Source organism: Egretta garzetta, unplaced genomic scaffold (assembly GCF_000687185.1).
Source record: "Egretta garzetta isolate BGI_Z169 unplaced genomic scaffold, ASM68718v1 scaffold36, whole genome shotgun sequence".
Classification (NCBI taxonomy): Eukaryota; Metazoa; Chordata; class Aves; order Pelecaniformes; family Ardeidae; genus Egretta; species Egretta garzetta.
Genome location: NW_009259975.1, coordinates 3283863 through 3300505, shown reverse-complemented (window position 1 = coordinate 3300505; position 16643 = coordinate 3283863). Strand labels below are relative to the sequence as shown.

The 16643-nt window shown below is 40.6% G+C and overlaps 1 protein-coding gene and 1 non-coding gene across 2 annotated transcripts in view; one reads left to right on the top strand and one right to left on the bottom strand.

The window, feature by feature from the left end:
- Positions 1 to 8992, top strand: part of LOC118452454 (chloride channel protein D-like) — an 81340-nt gene extending 72348 nt beyond the window's left edge. Inside the window, exons 14-17 of the mRNA XM_035895879.1 lie at positions 5348 to 5444; positions 6450 to 6545; positions 8674 to 8884; positions 8964 to 8992. Coding sequence (XP_035751772.1) covers positions 5348 to 5444; positions 6450 to 6545; positions 8674 to 8884; positions 8964 to 8992 — 433 coding nt within the window. The remainder of the gene's footprint in view (positions 1 to 5347; positions 5445 to 6449; positions 6546 to 8673; positions 8885 to 8963) is intronic.
- Positions 8993 to 14504: 5512 nt separating this feature from the next.
- On the bottom strand, positions 14505 to 14575 carry LOC118452456. The gene has a single exon (XR_004842221.1). It is a non-coding gene; the product is annotated as a U6 spliceosomal RNA (small nuclear RNA).
- Positions 14576 to 16643: the final 2068 nt, after the last annotated feature.

Genomic DNA, 16643 nt, shown 5'->3' with positions numbered 1-16643 from the left:
CCTAAATCTTCATCCTTTTCTAAAATCTAACCTTTCTGTAGGTTTGAAGTACTAAGTTTGCATTTACAATTTATTAACAGCTGCCTTTGCATTTTCGTGTTGAGGCTGCGGACTTACTGTCTACTCATTTGCCCTGATGATGGTGGTCATAAAACCAGACAGCTGGCAACTTAAGTAATGAACATTAACCTCAAAACACAGCTCTGAGGTGGAAGAAATCCCTGTAGATCTGAAAACTGAGGTACAGAGGTTAAATATTTATTCAGCATCCTTTGAAAGGCTGCGGAATGGACAGAATTTGATCTTTGCTCTGGAAAACCTCAGTCCAGTACTTGATAATGACATTTTTATCATCCTGCAGGTAAAGTGCCAAAAATTCATGCAAAGCTCCTTCTTGGTTTGAAGAACGAAATAGTGAGTAAACAGTAATGATTTAGGCTGCCTAACCTGAAACAACCCTGTAACCCTGACATTTTGCTGTGTAAGATGAAGATTCGGTGGATTTTAAAACAGTTCCCGCTATGTGATGATCTAGTCCTTATCTACTGTCCAGCTCACCGTATGCAGAATACTCTTTTTTTTACCAGTTCAAAAAAAGGTAAAATGCTATTTGGAGTCAGGAAAAATGCATTAAGTATACTAGTGGCTATCTTACCGAGAACATGAAGTAACCATTATTCTTAAATAGAATTTACATTTTACAGTCCATGTAAAAAGTTCCTCTCATTATGTCCTTTTGGAAGAGTTGCATGCTTATGCTAGAACTTCTGCTGAGAGCAGAGCAGCAATCAAATCCCGCAAAATCCTCTAAGCACTCCTTTCGTTTTGACTGCTGTGAAAGTTGAAGGTGCAAGACACTAAGTCTTAGCTGCAGCAAGTTTTCAGAGACTTGTCGATATTGTAAACTGATTTACACCACCCAGGTATTAGGATGAGGAAGGACCATGAAGAGTTTCAGGGTGCCATATTCAGTTGTTTTAGTGTGCAATTTATTGTTACTTGTTGCTGTTTTTTCATCATTGTATTTTTCAAACTGACTGACATAAATCAAAATTTAGTAATTGATGTCACTGGGTTTTAAACATGTCTGAGAGAAGCCCTGAGACAGTAGATTTTTAATACATGGAAGGGACATTTGCTTTATTCTGGTCAGAATACGTTAATCACTGGTCCTCAGTGAGTTGGATATTGGCTGAAACGCCAGATGTAATCAGCTTAAGAATAAAAACAATGCAGGTACCTTTGGTGGATTAATGCAGGAGAAATAAGCCTAAAGCTTTCTGAAGCAAGCTAAAAATGATGCTTCAGGTTCTCCAATCCTCCCTCCTCCCCCCTACCCCACTGTGTAGCTATTTTATCTATTCAGTTTGGGAGAGTCCTGCCCTGAATGCTTTTGCCAGGGATATCACCTTTTAATCTCCCTTCTGTTCATTTGCAGCTACTTTGGAGCTGCAGTTCCTTTTATGTCACTCCCCCAATATTTAGAATTTGTAGTTTCCTCAGATAATTGGCCATCTTGACAAGAAGAGTGACACAATCAGCTGTCAGATACTTTTCATTCCTGACTTCCATGCCAAATCTGACATGTGGATATTGGGATAATAATGTGTTATCTTAATTAAGTGTATCTTCATGATGTATGCTTTACAACAGATAGAGCATATGAAACTACTGCAATGCCTTGCCAGGGTATCTTTGAAACGAGATTCCCTATTTCGGGGTTTTCTTTCTTCTTAAATAAATAAAGAGTAAACGAACAATTGCAGAGTCCAAGTCTGAATCCTAGCACTTCCTGTTAAAGCTCACAAAATAGTGCAAGAAACATGTTTGGTCTGCTTTCTAAAGCTTGATGATGTGATAGGAAGGATGTTGTATGTAACATCAAAGAGTGATGTTGTTATACCTCTGAAGCATGACTTCTGGAAGTCCAAGTGAAATAATGTATGTTCATTTTTCTCCTGAATACGGCAGTTTTTTAATAGGCTTGGAGTCTTATCAGAAATGTTCCAACGATTTCCTTCATTGTGTTTGTGTGTGCGTTTTTTTTTGACTAGCCAAACTTCTCTCACGTTTCCCAAAGCCCTGTTAAGTGACTCCCTGCTGGGTTTAGTTAAGAGCGGTGCCGAGCAAATTGCAAGCTGCCAAAACCGGCCAACAAACTGCTGGTGATGAGCAAATGTTTCTGCTCTTTCAGCTCATGGTGAATGTTGCTGGTTTTTTAATTCCAGCCCATGATGTTCAAGTGGAAAATGGTGAAGGCTGGACTACAGGCAGGCCTGAGCAGTGTTTTGGACCTGAGCATACAGAGTCTGGCAAAGGATCAGGGTGGATCATAACTTTTGCACTTGATGTCTATATATTCATGTTAGGATTAAAGTCTTGAGAGTATTCCTGGCCTAGTGATCATCCTTGAAATGGACTTCTTGGAGCTGTACGTGATGATCTCGGAGCAGAATTTAGCTGTGTGTATTTATACCTCACTTAGAACAATTACAGAGCTGTTTGTGAAAGACCATAAAATGTGAACCTTTAAAGAGCGCTGCAGAACAAAGTGTGTAATGCACCAAAGGTAATTCACAGGGCATGACTGGATTGATTTCCACTCCATGTCCTCTGCTGTAGTGAATATATTATGAGTATATTGTGTTTTCCTCCCTGTCCTCCTCCAAGTGTAGCCTGAGGGGAATAGACCTTGCCTGTTGTAGCATGCCTATACTGCTCTTCTTAGTGTGTTCTCATGATTGTTCTCAAACCCAAGTCCGTTAATTGTCTAGGCGACACATCCACATGCTGGCATGCACATGGGAAGAGGCTTAGGGCAAGCCAGTGACTTTCCCAGCAGGGGAGATGTCAGCCCAGGGTGAAGTATTTCCTCAGCTGGAGATTTCTCAGCAGTTAGCTCTGCTGCGGTGGTGGGCTCTCCTTAGTAATCTGAAAGAGATTTTATGAAAACCAAAGCCAGTTGGATATTAAATTGAGATGAAATTTCAATAGTTATGAAGGATATGAATTCCTTGTTTGTCCCGTGAATGAGGTGTGCTTTAAAGGTGGGAGCAGGCGACAGACTCCCAGCATTCCTGGCTGTGCCACTGATTTTCTTCAGCACTGATGTTTTTCCACAAGTTATCTTCACACTCAGGTCTTTACCTGTAAAAGGGTGATACCTATTTCCCATCCACGGGCATACTTATTTATAAATCCCATTGAGAACCTTAAGTGAGAGACCAAAGCCATGTCTGCATTAACAAAACGAGGATTTCAAGACTGGATCTACAGAGTGAAACATCTGAGGTGATAGGATAGCTTCCTTCAAATGTGTGTTCCAGATCTGAACTAAAACACGGAGGTGGATGGATGCTCCCGAAGTGTCTTGTTTTTAAGTTGGAGAAAAGGTAGACTATATAAAAACCCCAAAACATGTGAAACTGCAGTTTAATGTGATACATCAGAAACTAGTTTAATGTTGCCTCTTCATGACTGAGATGTCAATGGTATTTCATAAGAAGTTTACTATTTTTTTTGCACTCTTCACAGTTTTGACCCAGCTTCATCAAATGCAGGACAAAGGAGTATAGAATAGTGAAGGGGAGACTGTTTGGAAAGAAAATAATAGAATGGCAAATACCCCTCCAACAGGAGACATTAAAACATGCCATACATAGCCACTAATGTGCTTGTTATGAAGGAGAGTGTGGAGAAAGGGGCTTGAACCTAGTTCTTCCATATCCTGTCCCTAGGGAGGGCACTAACCACCAGCTTTTGGATCTGGCAGGCATGTTGTCTTAGACCAAGTCCTCTGCTGTGCGGTGCTAATCCCACCTTGAAGCAGAGTAATCATTCCCAGGAGACATTATGTGTAAACTAGTAAATTCCTATAACAAGTTTTGGTTTGAACAAATCAGTATTTTTGGATACAGAAATATTTATTTGAAAATTCCCAGCTTATACTTCGTGTTCCAGTCAATAAGCCACTTTGTACCTCGTTTGTATTTCTCTGATGCCCTAATAAAGATTGTGTGTTTGGTCTCCTCTGGGTCCCTCAAGCACATCATTTAGCAGCGTGCCGCACATCTTTGTACTACTGTAGTAGCTCCTAGTTGTAATCACAGACCAGGGCTAACATGATGTTAAGTATGTTGCAAAACAAAAAGCTTTCTGATGGTCCCTAAGGTGTTTATTATCTAAATATAAGTTAAAAGGCTGGAGAGTGTGGATGGAGTGTGTGTGGCGGAGGGACCAAGGAAACACTAGGATATAAATGATAACTTTAAATATATTGCCTGTCAAGCCTTTATATGTGGAGTGTGGGACAGGAGAAATCTAAGTAAAGATTTGAAATTATATAATAATTGAAAAAGATATCCATTTTCACATGACGAAGTCAGCAAGAATATTAAATGTCTTAATGAACTCTAGAGTGCAGTACTGTGAGAGAAGGTTTCACTGATGATTTAAAATATGACATGAATTTTTTGCAGATCTTGTGTGTTAATATAGATGTTACTTATGAAGGATGTGGGAAGGAACAGCAGTCTGTATTTGCTTATTGTTTTGTTAGGTGCAAACTAGACAGTGCATGAGCTGGTCCTGCCAAGCAGGTTGATCCAGGTCAAGAAGAACATATAGGATAGGATGTCCTGTAATCTAATTAGCCAAACCTAAACCAGAAAACACCTGTATTGATGCTGCTATTGCTGATGGAAATTTAGGAAGGTGAAATATTTGGTCAGCCCACTAATACTATAGAATCATAGAATACCTCAGGTTGGAAGGGACCCATAAGGATCATCGAGTCAAACTCCCTGTTCCTCATAGGCCTACCTAAAACTAAGCCATATGACTAAGAGCATTGTCCAGATGCTTCTTGAACTCTGACAGGCTTGGTGCCATGACCACTTCCCTGGAAAGCCTGTTCCAGTGACCGACCACCCTCTCAGTGGAGAATCTTTACCTAATGTCCAACCTGAACTTCCCCTGACGCAACTTCATTCCATTTCCTTGTGTCCTGTCGTTGGTCACCAGAGAGAAGGGATCAGCACCTCCCTCTCTGCTGTCGTCCTTGGGGAAGTTGTAGACTGCGATGAGGTCACCCCTTAGCCTTCTCTTCTCCAAGATGAACAAACCAAATGACCTAATCTGCTCCTTGTAAATCTTGCCCTTGAGACCTTTCACCATTTTGGTTGCCCTCATCTGGACACACTCTCATATTTTGATGTCCTAATTCTGAGGTGCCCAAAACTGCACACAGTAATTGAGGTACAATCACATATCTGATGCTAAATTATTGTCTGCTTCCTTTTTAAAATTTGGCCCTTATAATGAATGTAGTCCTCTTCTCTAACCTTAGGTTAGAGCTGTGCATGCTCCTGGAAAATGAGCACATCTTTGAACCAGAGACAAATGATGAATCTTTCTCCTCTTCTCATCCTCTCTCCTATGAGAAGGTAATCTCTTTTCTTTCAGTTCTTCCCTTGTTTAATGAGCATGTATATTGGGTGATTTAGGATGAGCTCTTCATGAATGAAGAAATGATGTAATATATGTGGTCAAGATAAAGAACTGTTCAAGTACAATTTAAATTTAAGGATGACCAGAGACCTTCCACGGACAGCTGTCATAAACTATAATGCCACTCAGAGCCTGGAAGTTGTGCAAGACTGCTGGCAAAGAATTTCCTTGCTCGATAGGCTGTTCCAATCTTTTCTCTCTTAACTTCTCTATGGGTAGCAGAATTATTATAATATTTAATTCTGTATGGGATAGCACCTCTCTGAATGGTGACTGTTTATAAAAGCTTTCAAAGTTGAAAAGCATGTAGCATTCTTCCCATTGATAGGTGATTAAAGGATTTTTAGGAATAGTAAACATTAAGCTTGGTAGAAGAAAACTGTGTGTTAGCAACGCAAGACTGGTAATATAGTTTTGAGCAATTTATACAGGCACAACTGGAAAGTCATCATATATTACTGAAGCTTGGTCTGCACATGGGAATCTGGCTGGCAAAGCAATGTTGAGAAGGAGCAGGGCAATTATGTATGGGATGAGGTGCCAGGATACAAATAGGTACTCCTACGGAAGAGGGCTGAAGCTCAGCTGATGGCTGATACCAGTTCCGTTGCATTTTTCTGCACTACGCTATCATGTAATTACCACCTAGTGTGTGAATTTTCAGTGTGAAAAACCTCACCCCCAAGCCAATATAACTTACATTGTCTTAATAGAGATACAGTTACGCTAAGGGAGAGAAAATCTTTTTGTAAGTAAAGTGTGTTTTATTCTGAATTGCTAATTTAAGCCTTATTGGCAATAGAATTTATAAAGTTTGGACAAGCTCTGCCAGCATAGCTCTGCTAGAAAGCTTTTTTAAGAGTCAGACTGGAAAGCTTTTGAACCTTGGGTTCTAATGGGCAGCACAGAAGGAAAGAGAAATGGATTCTTGCCTATTCCAGATAACAGTGGAGAAGCTGCCCGATCTGTCGCGCCTAACCATGCTGCTGAATCGCTACACTACAGATCCCCGGTATCAGCAACTCTTCATCAATCTGGTAAGACTGAAGCCAACTCTAAAAACAAACATTTCCTCCATGAACAATGTGTTTGTTATATTTTCTCATTTGTTTATGATGGCTGTGTCAGCCGCACTGATTTACATAAACACTGCCAATCCTGGGACGTTACATTCTCAACAAAAGTAGCTGAGTACAAACAGCATTCCGAAGTTTTAATTCATATTGTATAAACATAACAGATGTTGATAAAATGAGCCAAAAAGAAAATACAACAAAGGAGACCATTTCAAGGGGGCTTTTGATTAAAATACATTCCAGATTGACAAAATGATACAATGTTAATGGAATAGATCATTTAAATGTCATTATTTGGCTCTTATAGTCCTATAAAGCAAATATAAAGCAACGCTTTTCAGATTTTAGGCTCCATTACAGTACAGTGCCTATACATCAACTTATAAATAAAGCTATATTTCTTTCCCCTTTCCTTTTTTTTTTTTTAATCCCTGCTATGACATTGCCACATTTATTTCCTAAATACTGTACTAAAATACTGGGTCCAAAAGCAATAATATGTTTAGTATACTGAATAAGGCCTAAAATAAATATGTTATAAACAAAATAAATGTAGTTTCTGCTTCAGTGAATTTCCAGTCTACAGCATTGAAACTGGGGTGAGGGGACACTGGGAAATCCAGGCCAGAGCGCCTAATTCAGATGGATTTTATTTAAAAAGATATAAAATTTGCTCCCGTTTACTCATGTATAAAGAAGATGGGACTGAGTTTGAGATCCATCTAGTCTGAATTCCTTGCTTTGTGAATAGCTAGAAGGAGAGAAAAAATATAAAGATCACAATGCTACTAGTATCCATTATCTAGTTGGTTTGAGAGTTTTCTTGCAATAGATGGGGAAACTGAGGTGGAGAGAGGACACATGGCTTTCCAAAGTTCAAGAGGAGGCCATCCATGGGAGTAGAAGCCAGCTCAGCTGAGACCCAGTCCAGTGCTTGCGCCACTGGGCCACACAACTTTTTTGTTGTGGGAAACCTATTGCACTCAATTAGGTTTCACATTGATACCGAACTTTTTAGTACCTGATGTGATCCCCAAAGCACAAAGTTTGGTATCCCTTCCAACAACTTGTTATTATCAATCACGAAAGCTCTGTTTCCGATATCCACAGCAATATCCATTGTGAAGTTCTTGGGCATAGTGATTTCCTGTGGCCATGAGTTCCACACCAAAATTATATGTGGTACAGAAAGAGGAAACCTTTTTATCTTTAATTTTTTTCTTCCTTATGTCTTTGAATGTCTTGTTAGTCCTGTAAGTGAAAAAGGGAGAAGAGATGTGTCCCTCTATACTGTGCATTTATTTATATTATTTTATCACGTCTTTGTTTCATTTTTCCTGTGTCTGGGGAAGCACACACTTGGGAAGCATAATGCACCTTCTTTGACAGGACTGGCCAAGTCATAAGAAGGAAACTGTAGAATTATGTGAAAAGTAAAAACTCAGTGAACATATATAAGCTATAAAGACCAGTTTGGTTAACAATAAAATGGTCTTTAGCTCTGTTCCTATCAGGAAACGTTTATTGCCCTGATAGTTTTCAGTGACCAGAGTTTAGTACTTGCATGTCCTCTTCTTCTCAGAGCCATATGATTATTTTCTTTGTCCTCTTCTTCCCAGTCTGTGTTTCTATGTGAATTGACTTTTATAAGCATTTACTGCAAAATATTACAGGATGTCATAAATGGTTGTGTAATGAGATAGCAGCTATAAAAAATCTTAAGACTTAATAAATACTGGGGTCACTGACTATTTCCAAGTAAAAACTCAGACCATATCAACGGAGCTCAACTTTGCTTTTCTAGCCTGTGAGATTTGGGTACATTCCAGTCATAATAGCTTATTTAGAGTGAACCTGACAGTTTACCAAAAAAGAAAGTGTTTTTTACTATGGTATTTCCCGATGTTTTAGGTATAACTGGGGATGGGGAACAGGGAGAGAAGAACCAGCATTCTTATTGGCTCCTGACCCTCAAACCTGCTACCTCTCTCTCCTCGGCGTCCTTCCTCTGCCTCTCCTTCCCACCTCTGTGGCAGGGGTCCACTCATGCTTTTGTGTTCTCCCTATGTTTTCTCTCTTTGCCTTACAGGAGCCATACATAAACAAATCTGCAATGTCAGTCCAAGCTCATTTCTCACTGCAACGCACCTACATCATGTTTCGCACCCTGGGGCTGCGCCACCTCACTGTTGTTGACCCGCAGAACCGAGTGGTTGGAGTGATCACCAGGAAGGACCTGATGCCTTTCCTACTGGAGGAGAGGCTCAGGCTCCAGCTGACACCACAGAGCCCTGATACAGGTGAGCAGCCCCTGGATTCAAGGCCATGGATGCGTTCTTAGGCTTTGTCACTTCTTTTTGAGCCCATGTTCTTCTTCAGGAAAAAATAATCAGAGCTTTTCCACTTAAACCCTTCTGGAGAAGAGATGCTTAAAAGCTGTTCTATCTAGACATGTGGGATTGTAGCCCAGAGCTATGTCTCTTCAGCTGTTTGGTGACTGCAAAAATAATTAATTTAAATGCTTGTGAGATAAAATAAGAATTCATGTGTTTATGGAAGATGTACATAAAATCAGATGTGAAGGATGGATGTCAAGTATGCTTTTGTCACACTGTGTCTATGCCTTCCAATGAAAAAAATGACCTAACCGTTAGCAGCAATTATGTTGGCAAAGCCTTTCAGTGAGGACTAAATCTTCAACCTCTGAGTATCATGCCTGTTAAAAAGGAGAATGTTTTCATATCAATGTTTTTATGTTGAAATATGTATGTTTAGCTGAGAGGAAATACTGCCTTGAGAGAGGTGGGCAATTGAAAGGGAGAATTGTGTGTAAGAGAAAGATACTGACTGTGGGGCTCCTGCCAAATTCCCATCACACTTCTCAGTGAGAGAAACTTGATGTGTTTTTCTGTTGCCTACATTTTTTTCAATTTCTGCAACTCCTAAAATAGGGTCTCCTTCTCTCCTTCCACCTGATACGATAACATTTTAGTTAAGTTCACGTGCAGTGAGGTATGGGGCAAATTCTAATAATGGGGAAGCAACATGATAAGTTGTGGCAGCAGTTTTTGTATATATAGCAGCATATTTACAAACTGAGCACAAATTTCACGATTTTGCAGTCATACAATGTTTGAAACCTTGGAAAGTCATGTTTGTTAATAAATTAATGTGAACATTTTTTTGGATAAAGACGCTTTAAGATTTTCTTCTATGACTTTGTAATTGATGTTTAATTTTGTTCTGTTAAATACCAGAGGGATTCCCACAGATTTGGATATGAAAATCAAACATGTGTGAAGGAATCCACTGCTATTAATGTTGTTATAATGAATACCAAGGAAAACTAGTAATAATTTACTGGTTATAAAAACTTGCCAAAATCCTGAAAGTGAATTTCTGGTATTTGAATCATGCAGCTTTGACTCTCTTATGAATCAAAGATTTGTTGGATTTTCTCCTGTTTTGCCTGCTGGATCTTGTCTTTATTATCAATAACATTGCTTTTGTAGCACCACATAGAATGCACAGCACTTTACAACTTAAGTGTCCAGTCAATGCAAATAGCTTCCAGCCCAGAAACTTAGGAAGGTACATGAGAAAGGATCTTTAAATGGTCAATTGAAGTATCTCATATGCAGGGTGAGCAATGCTTTGCAAATCATCCATCCAAGAGACATGGAGGAAGATGTTCCTTTGGATCCTGTTACAGTTCGTAATCTTTTGTTCCTTAGTACGCTAGTAAGGTCATTGTCACCACTGATCTATGCCTCACCTACCTGAAAAATGCAAAGTTTTTATTGAAGGAATTAGGGTTTGTGTGCTAGCAGAACAAGAGATCTAATCTAGAAATGCCTAGTGATTTCCCCTTAAGGCAGTGAGAATCTTTTCTTTTCTTGATAACCAAATCTGAATAACCTTGTCACGAATTGGCATTTTTGGTTCAAAGCCCATTGCTGATTTCCTTTTCCTTGATTTACTGAGTACACAAAGTATCACCCTTCTAAGACCTGAGTAATGTAATTTCGTTTTGCTTACAGTATCTGTGGCTAAATGACTCATTACAAACTGTAGTCGGGTTGTACTTTGCAGGGTATGGGGGCTGGAGACAGCCAGCATATCTGTAACTCATTACACAACTTTGAACAGGTCACTTAAATGCTTGGCATATCGTTTACTCTGCCTTTAAAGTTGGATCAAGGATATGAATCTGCCATAGTCACTGTGAAGAGTACATGTGTGAAAGATATTATAGGCATATAAACTATTTATAATAATATTTTGTGCAGGCTGGTTGTAAAAAGCAGTGAGGGTTTGTTTCCCCTTCCTGCCCCCATCAGTAACAAGCCTAATTTCTAAGGAAAAGTTCACACAATTTACATGAAACTACTCATAACTGTGTTGGGAGCTGGTTCGGGGACAGGATGCTGCATTTTTCCATATATTATTATCTAGTTCCATTGCTAGATGAGTTTTTTGGTAATAGATGTGTGTTTGGGAAGACAGAGGAAACAAAATTCCTCCCAGGACTTCCTGAAAGAAGTGGCTCCTTTTATATTCTGGACTCCAGTAACAAATCCGCCACATCACAAGCCATAATAGCATAATACATATTGGAAAGTGAAAACAGATGAAATTGGTAGGAAGCTTTTAATTAATATGTGATTCTCATGGTCCTTATATAGAACAGGTCTCCAAGGAATGGCAGCAACAAGTAGTCGTATCATTTGACACTTTGGCACAAGATACTTCTGTTTTTCTTCTTGTCTGCTCATAGTGAATGGGAAGCGTTCTGCCATTTCTTCATATGATTTGAACTACAGACTTGATAGTTAGAGCAAAGATGCTGTTTTTACAACATACAGTTTGTTTATGACTTTTCACAATTTCTGAACACAAATCTCTGCGACAGAGATAAAGGGCTCACAACAAAATTCAAGTTGTTGGCTTTATTTTTGGTTTGTGCTATGCATCTGTACCTCTTTCATCTCACCCTCCTTTATGACAGTGTTTTCCTAACACTTCTTTCTCTCTTGAACTGAAATGTGGCTTAAAACACTGGAAAACTGAACTTTAGATCTAGGTTTGAAGTACAGCCATGCAACCCCCCCCGCCTTCAACCAGAAAAAATGTGTTCACGTTAGAAACATTAAACCATCTGTGCATTACATATCCCTATGAATGAGCATAAACTATTGTGAGAAGGTTTTTGCGGTATGCAGCTTTAATGTATGGTTTTACAGGTATCCTGTAATGTCTGTGTGCTTATGCTAATGTATGTAACATCGGTGGTGTTTTTCCTGTCATGTGATGCTTACATACTTTAGAGTTAATTGCCCAGTGTTTTTAAACTGCCTGGTTTATCACACTGTAGAACCTTTTGACATTTTCTTGTTTTCCAATTGATTATTGCTTATGTTTTAAAATGGGATGCTGTCCTTCAATCACATTTATCCGCTGACCATGAACAGAAAAGCCTAAAGGAGGGAAGGCAGATGAAGAAATTCCTAGTATCTACTTTCTATGAAAATGATGACTTTAAGGATGCAGGGACCAACATTGTTAAAGGTACTAGTGATAGGATATGGTCTATCTTACCTTGAGGCTGAGATAGCCTTGAGCCAAAAAGCTGAATGGGAGTGGAAATGTAACTAGCTGTACTCTGCAAGAGCAGTGCCTGGAAAATCACTGATGAGGAAGTGCTGCAAAATGTTACTGTTGTCTCTGCTGCCCCTTTTCACATAGCTCCAGCTAACAGAGCTGTCAGTGTACCTCTGGTGATCATGAAATCACTTAATGAAATGAAGTGTAACCAGCTCTCTACTAAACTAGTGGTTAATTAAGTGTGACCATCAAGTGATGGGAACCATAGTAGTATACAAGGGAATGCTTGTTCATTCCTGAAAGGCCTATTAAAGTAAGAGGAAATATGTGATCAGCACAGTTGTCTGAATGTCTAACATGGTATGGCGTGGGAATGCCAGCATTAGAGTTCAAACAGATGAGGAGTTACTGCTGCTTACTTGAGGTTCTGAACAAACCAGAATAACTTACACTATGTGACTGTAATCAATGCTTAGCACATTTCTGAGGGGCCAAAGCAATGAAATGGTTGACGAACTTGCAGTATCTCATTAAACTGGCGAACCTGGCTTGTCTGAGATCATAGATTGTGTGCAAAGACTCAGCCTTCTGCCACTGAGACCACTCCTTACTCCATGCCAGCAGAGAAACTGTGAGGATTTACCAGTTTCCCCATATTTTATTTTGAAGGAGTTACAGAAAAGAATGTATATGTTTGTGCAGTTTATATTTGCAAAGAGCTGGGTAGATGTGAAGTCCCATGGCTTCTGCTGTGATGTTGCTATAATCACCCCTCTTGTAAATGGTGGAGCTGAGATGTGGATATGAAGCAGCCTACTAAGGAATGGAAAGTGAGTCTGTCGCAAATCTAAAAGCAGAACTTCAGACTCCTGACTTCGCAATATTAATCTCTTACTTGTAAAGTAGACACAAAAGCTAGCACTAAGGGAAGGCACGTCACGTTGTGCGACTCCCATGTCCTCCCACATTTTGTCAGCTTTGATATGCAGGAGAGAAGTGTTTCTAGCGTGACAGGGCTGTCCCTGGTCTACAGAGCAAAGCCACCCATGCAAGGGGGAAGGCTGTGAAGACTGTACCTGTGCAGGAGGCACTGCAGTCCTGTATAAGTGCTCTCAGTGAGAACGCAGCCTGGAAGCCTCCCTGAGATACACTGGGTACTGCTGATCAGCCCAGCAAAGGATGGGACCACTGCAGAGATGCTGCATTGCAAATGCAGGCCTGGGTTTCTGTGAAAGCATGAGATGGGAAACAATAAATGCACCAGACTTGATATGTCTGGTATGTGTGTGTATGTATAGATGTGAACATGTATATGTGTGTGCGCGTGTGCATATGCAGGTAAGGAACCTAATTGTTTTGTAACTGTAATTTGTAATTTAGAAGACAGGCTAAACACTGGATGAGGGTATACATTTCCTTTTAGGAAAAAAGAAAAGGGGAAACAAACTATGTGTATCTTGAACTTCATTACCCTAGAATCATACAGACCTGTAGAAACCTTTTTAATCCTCAAGGGATAAGCAATAGGATTGGTGTTGAAGCAAGTTATGGGTTGAGAGCAGGGCACAGAGGTAAAACAGACAGAAGGGATTTAAAATAGCTTGGTGAATCATGTGCCCAAGATAGCAGTGTCTTGCAGGACATACAAATAAGGAGGACTAATTTCTATCTGACATGCCACTAACAGTATAAAACATAAACATTCACAAAAATGCCATGACATTTCTTTAATCAGCCTGGGTAGGTTAGATCTCTGACAGAGATCTTTCTTGCACCTTGTCTTTAAGGTGAAGGACATCTAAAAACATCAACTTTTTGAACATAAAAAGCTCAGTCTCACAGAGTCACAGAAGAATTTAGGTTGGAAGGGTCCTCTGGAGGTCATCCAGTCCAACCTCCTGCTCAGAGGAGGTCTCTCCAGATCAGGTAGCTCAGGGCCATGCCCAGTCAAGCCCTTGACACCTCCAGAGATCTCACATCCTGTCTTCCAGTATTTGACCACCTTCATGGTAAAATATTTTTCTTGTATTTTATTAGCATTTCCTGTGCTCCAACTTGTGTCCATTGCCTACCATTGTGCACCTACACAAAGAGTCTGGCTCTGACTTCTCTGTACCCTGAGGTCAGGCAGTTTCAGCAGCCAGGTTTCCTCTGAGCCTCCTCTTCTCCAAGCTGAATGGACTCATCTCTCTAAGCGTCTTCTCATATGTCTGTGCTCCAGCCCCCTGACCGGTCTGGTGGCCCGCTGCTGGACTTGCTCCAGTATGTCAATATTTTTCCTGTACTGTGGAGCCTTCCCATCACCCCCAAAACCAACTTGTGCAGGTGCCATGCTAATCTTCTCTGTATCATTCAAATTTTAGTACATATGCTGCCAAAAATAACATAATTTCATTAGAAGATAAGCTAGAAAAAAAGAATTTTTAAAGAGAAGAAACTGGGAGACAATGGAAATGAAAGGCTTTGAACCCATTTCTGTCTTCTCCCCCATCACCCAATGGGTCCTTATGTTCTGGTCTTTTTCTCAGCCCACAATTTTCACTGGCTTCCTGCGCTGTAAGGAAGTCTTCATGATCTCCTCTCAGCATCCTGGGAGAAGTATTTACATCGGCTCAGCCCCTTGGTTGTGTACATCTCCACCGCCTCTCTCAGAGCTCTCCTGTCTCTGCTTGTGCTGCAGGTTCCTCCTCCTTGTGTGTTTCTCCACTCCGTCTGACTTGCTCTGCACTCCAGAAACTTTTTCCCCGAAAAGTTGCTCAATAGCTCTTGGAAAAGCACATTTTCCTCCTTCTTCCAGAGGATGCCCCCTGACTGAGTGCAGCTGCATTGTTCTCTGCTGTCTCTTGAAAGGAACATAATGCCTATTAGCACAGAGTAACTCCAAACGAAGAAATTAAAATTATACACTCAATGTGTTAACAGAAACATCCACAACATTGTTTTGAAAAAAAGTATTCATTAGGGTCTGGCCATGATTTTGGAAATTATGCAGGGTGGTTTTATAACAGTCAAAAATGTAAGGTGCTGTGTGTGAGGCTTTGGGGTTTGGACATATTTTTCCACAACTCTTTACATTTGTCAGGGAGAACATACAGCTCTTTTGACAGTAGGACTTGGGTGGGCTGATGGTGGCTGGATGCTGTAATAGGAGGCTGGCGGGACACAGAATGATAAACTTACTTGTCAACAGCCTCTCTGGCTTTCTCAGGACAGGCTGAGCTTTGTACCTCTGCATCTTGTTTCTCATGTAGTCCTCGGTAATGTCTCTGTTATGGGTTAATTGATTTTGTATTTGTTTGCTGATGTTGTTTTTACGTCTGCCCAACACGGAACCTTCTCAGCCACAGACAGTCATTTTGTATCTATTATTCCCTGCTTCGTTATGTTGCTTCCCTCAGCCAGAAAGAATTCTTCTCAAATTGTTTGCATGTTGGTGGCAATGGAGATGGAAGACCAAAGAAAATAAAGAAGAGATCCACAGTAAATGTTGAAAATGGGGTCCTTCCAGTGCGTGGGATGGAATATAAGGCTGCGAGCACCACTAGGGAGATCTCCAGGGGGGTGACCTCAGCAATGAGAGCCAGAAGAAGAGTTTAGAGAGCACCTCAAGAGGAAGCAGACCTGTGGCTGCATCTGCATACAGTAAGGCACTTTGCCTGAAATGCAAGCTACTGGCATAGATGGAGGCCAGGTCAAAGGGCTCTGTGGGGCCATTTTGGCCTCTGCACCTGCATTTCCTTCTTGCGAGACCAAACTATTGTGTAGGGTTGGTGCTCACTAAGGTTTCCCACGGCATGGAGTTGGGATATTGTTAAGATAGCTGCATGGACCAGGGACATAAAAGTACGTTTGGGTACTGCAGGCCGGATGCCTTAATGCCCTGACGGTTCATAGTTCATTTGTGGCCACTTTCTCTTTGATATTGCGGGCATTTGCTCTTTCTCTCTCATGCAGCATCTTTTTATTTCCTATGAGTTGCAATGCAGTTGTACTAACAGCATTTTTCCACAATGAATTTCACTGTGTTGTTTTCTCTCTGTATTTCTGCTTTCCTTTCTTTCTTTTATAGTTTGTTGAGCTTTATTTCTTCATCCTTGCTACTGATTGCCTCTTCCTCTTTGCTTTGCATGGGAATTCTTTTGTTCGCAGAAATGCAGGAAATTTTGCTTGCCGTACTTCAGAGCCTGGATATTGGCATCGAAAATGATTCACTTTTGGTCTCTCCTTGCTTTTCCTTGTTACAAAGTAATTTTCCAGGCTCCTGCCAGGCTTTGACTGCTCCTGTTTTCACTTTTAAGGCGGAGGGCTCTGAATTTCCATTGCTTGGCTCTGTGGGGGTGGTCGGAATGGCTGCCTTCTCTGTCCATTTGCTTGCGAATGGCTACCCAGGCCCAGCCCAAGCAGGCTCAGACTACACCTCCCTGAGGCTACCCTGGGCAAGCTCACAGCTTCACG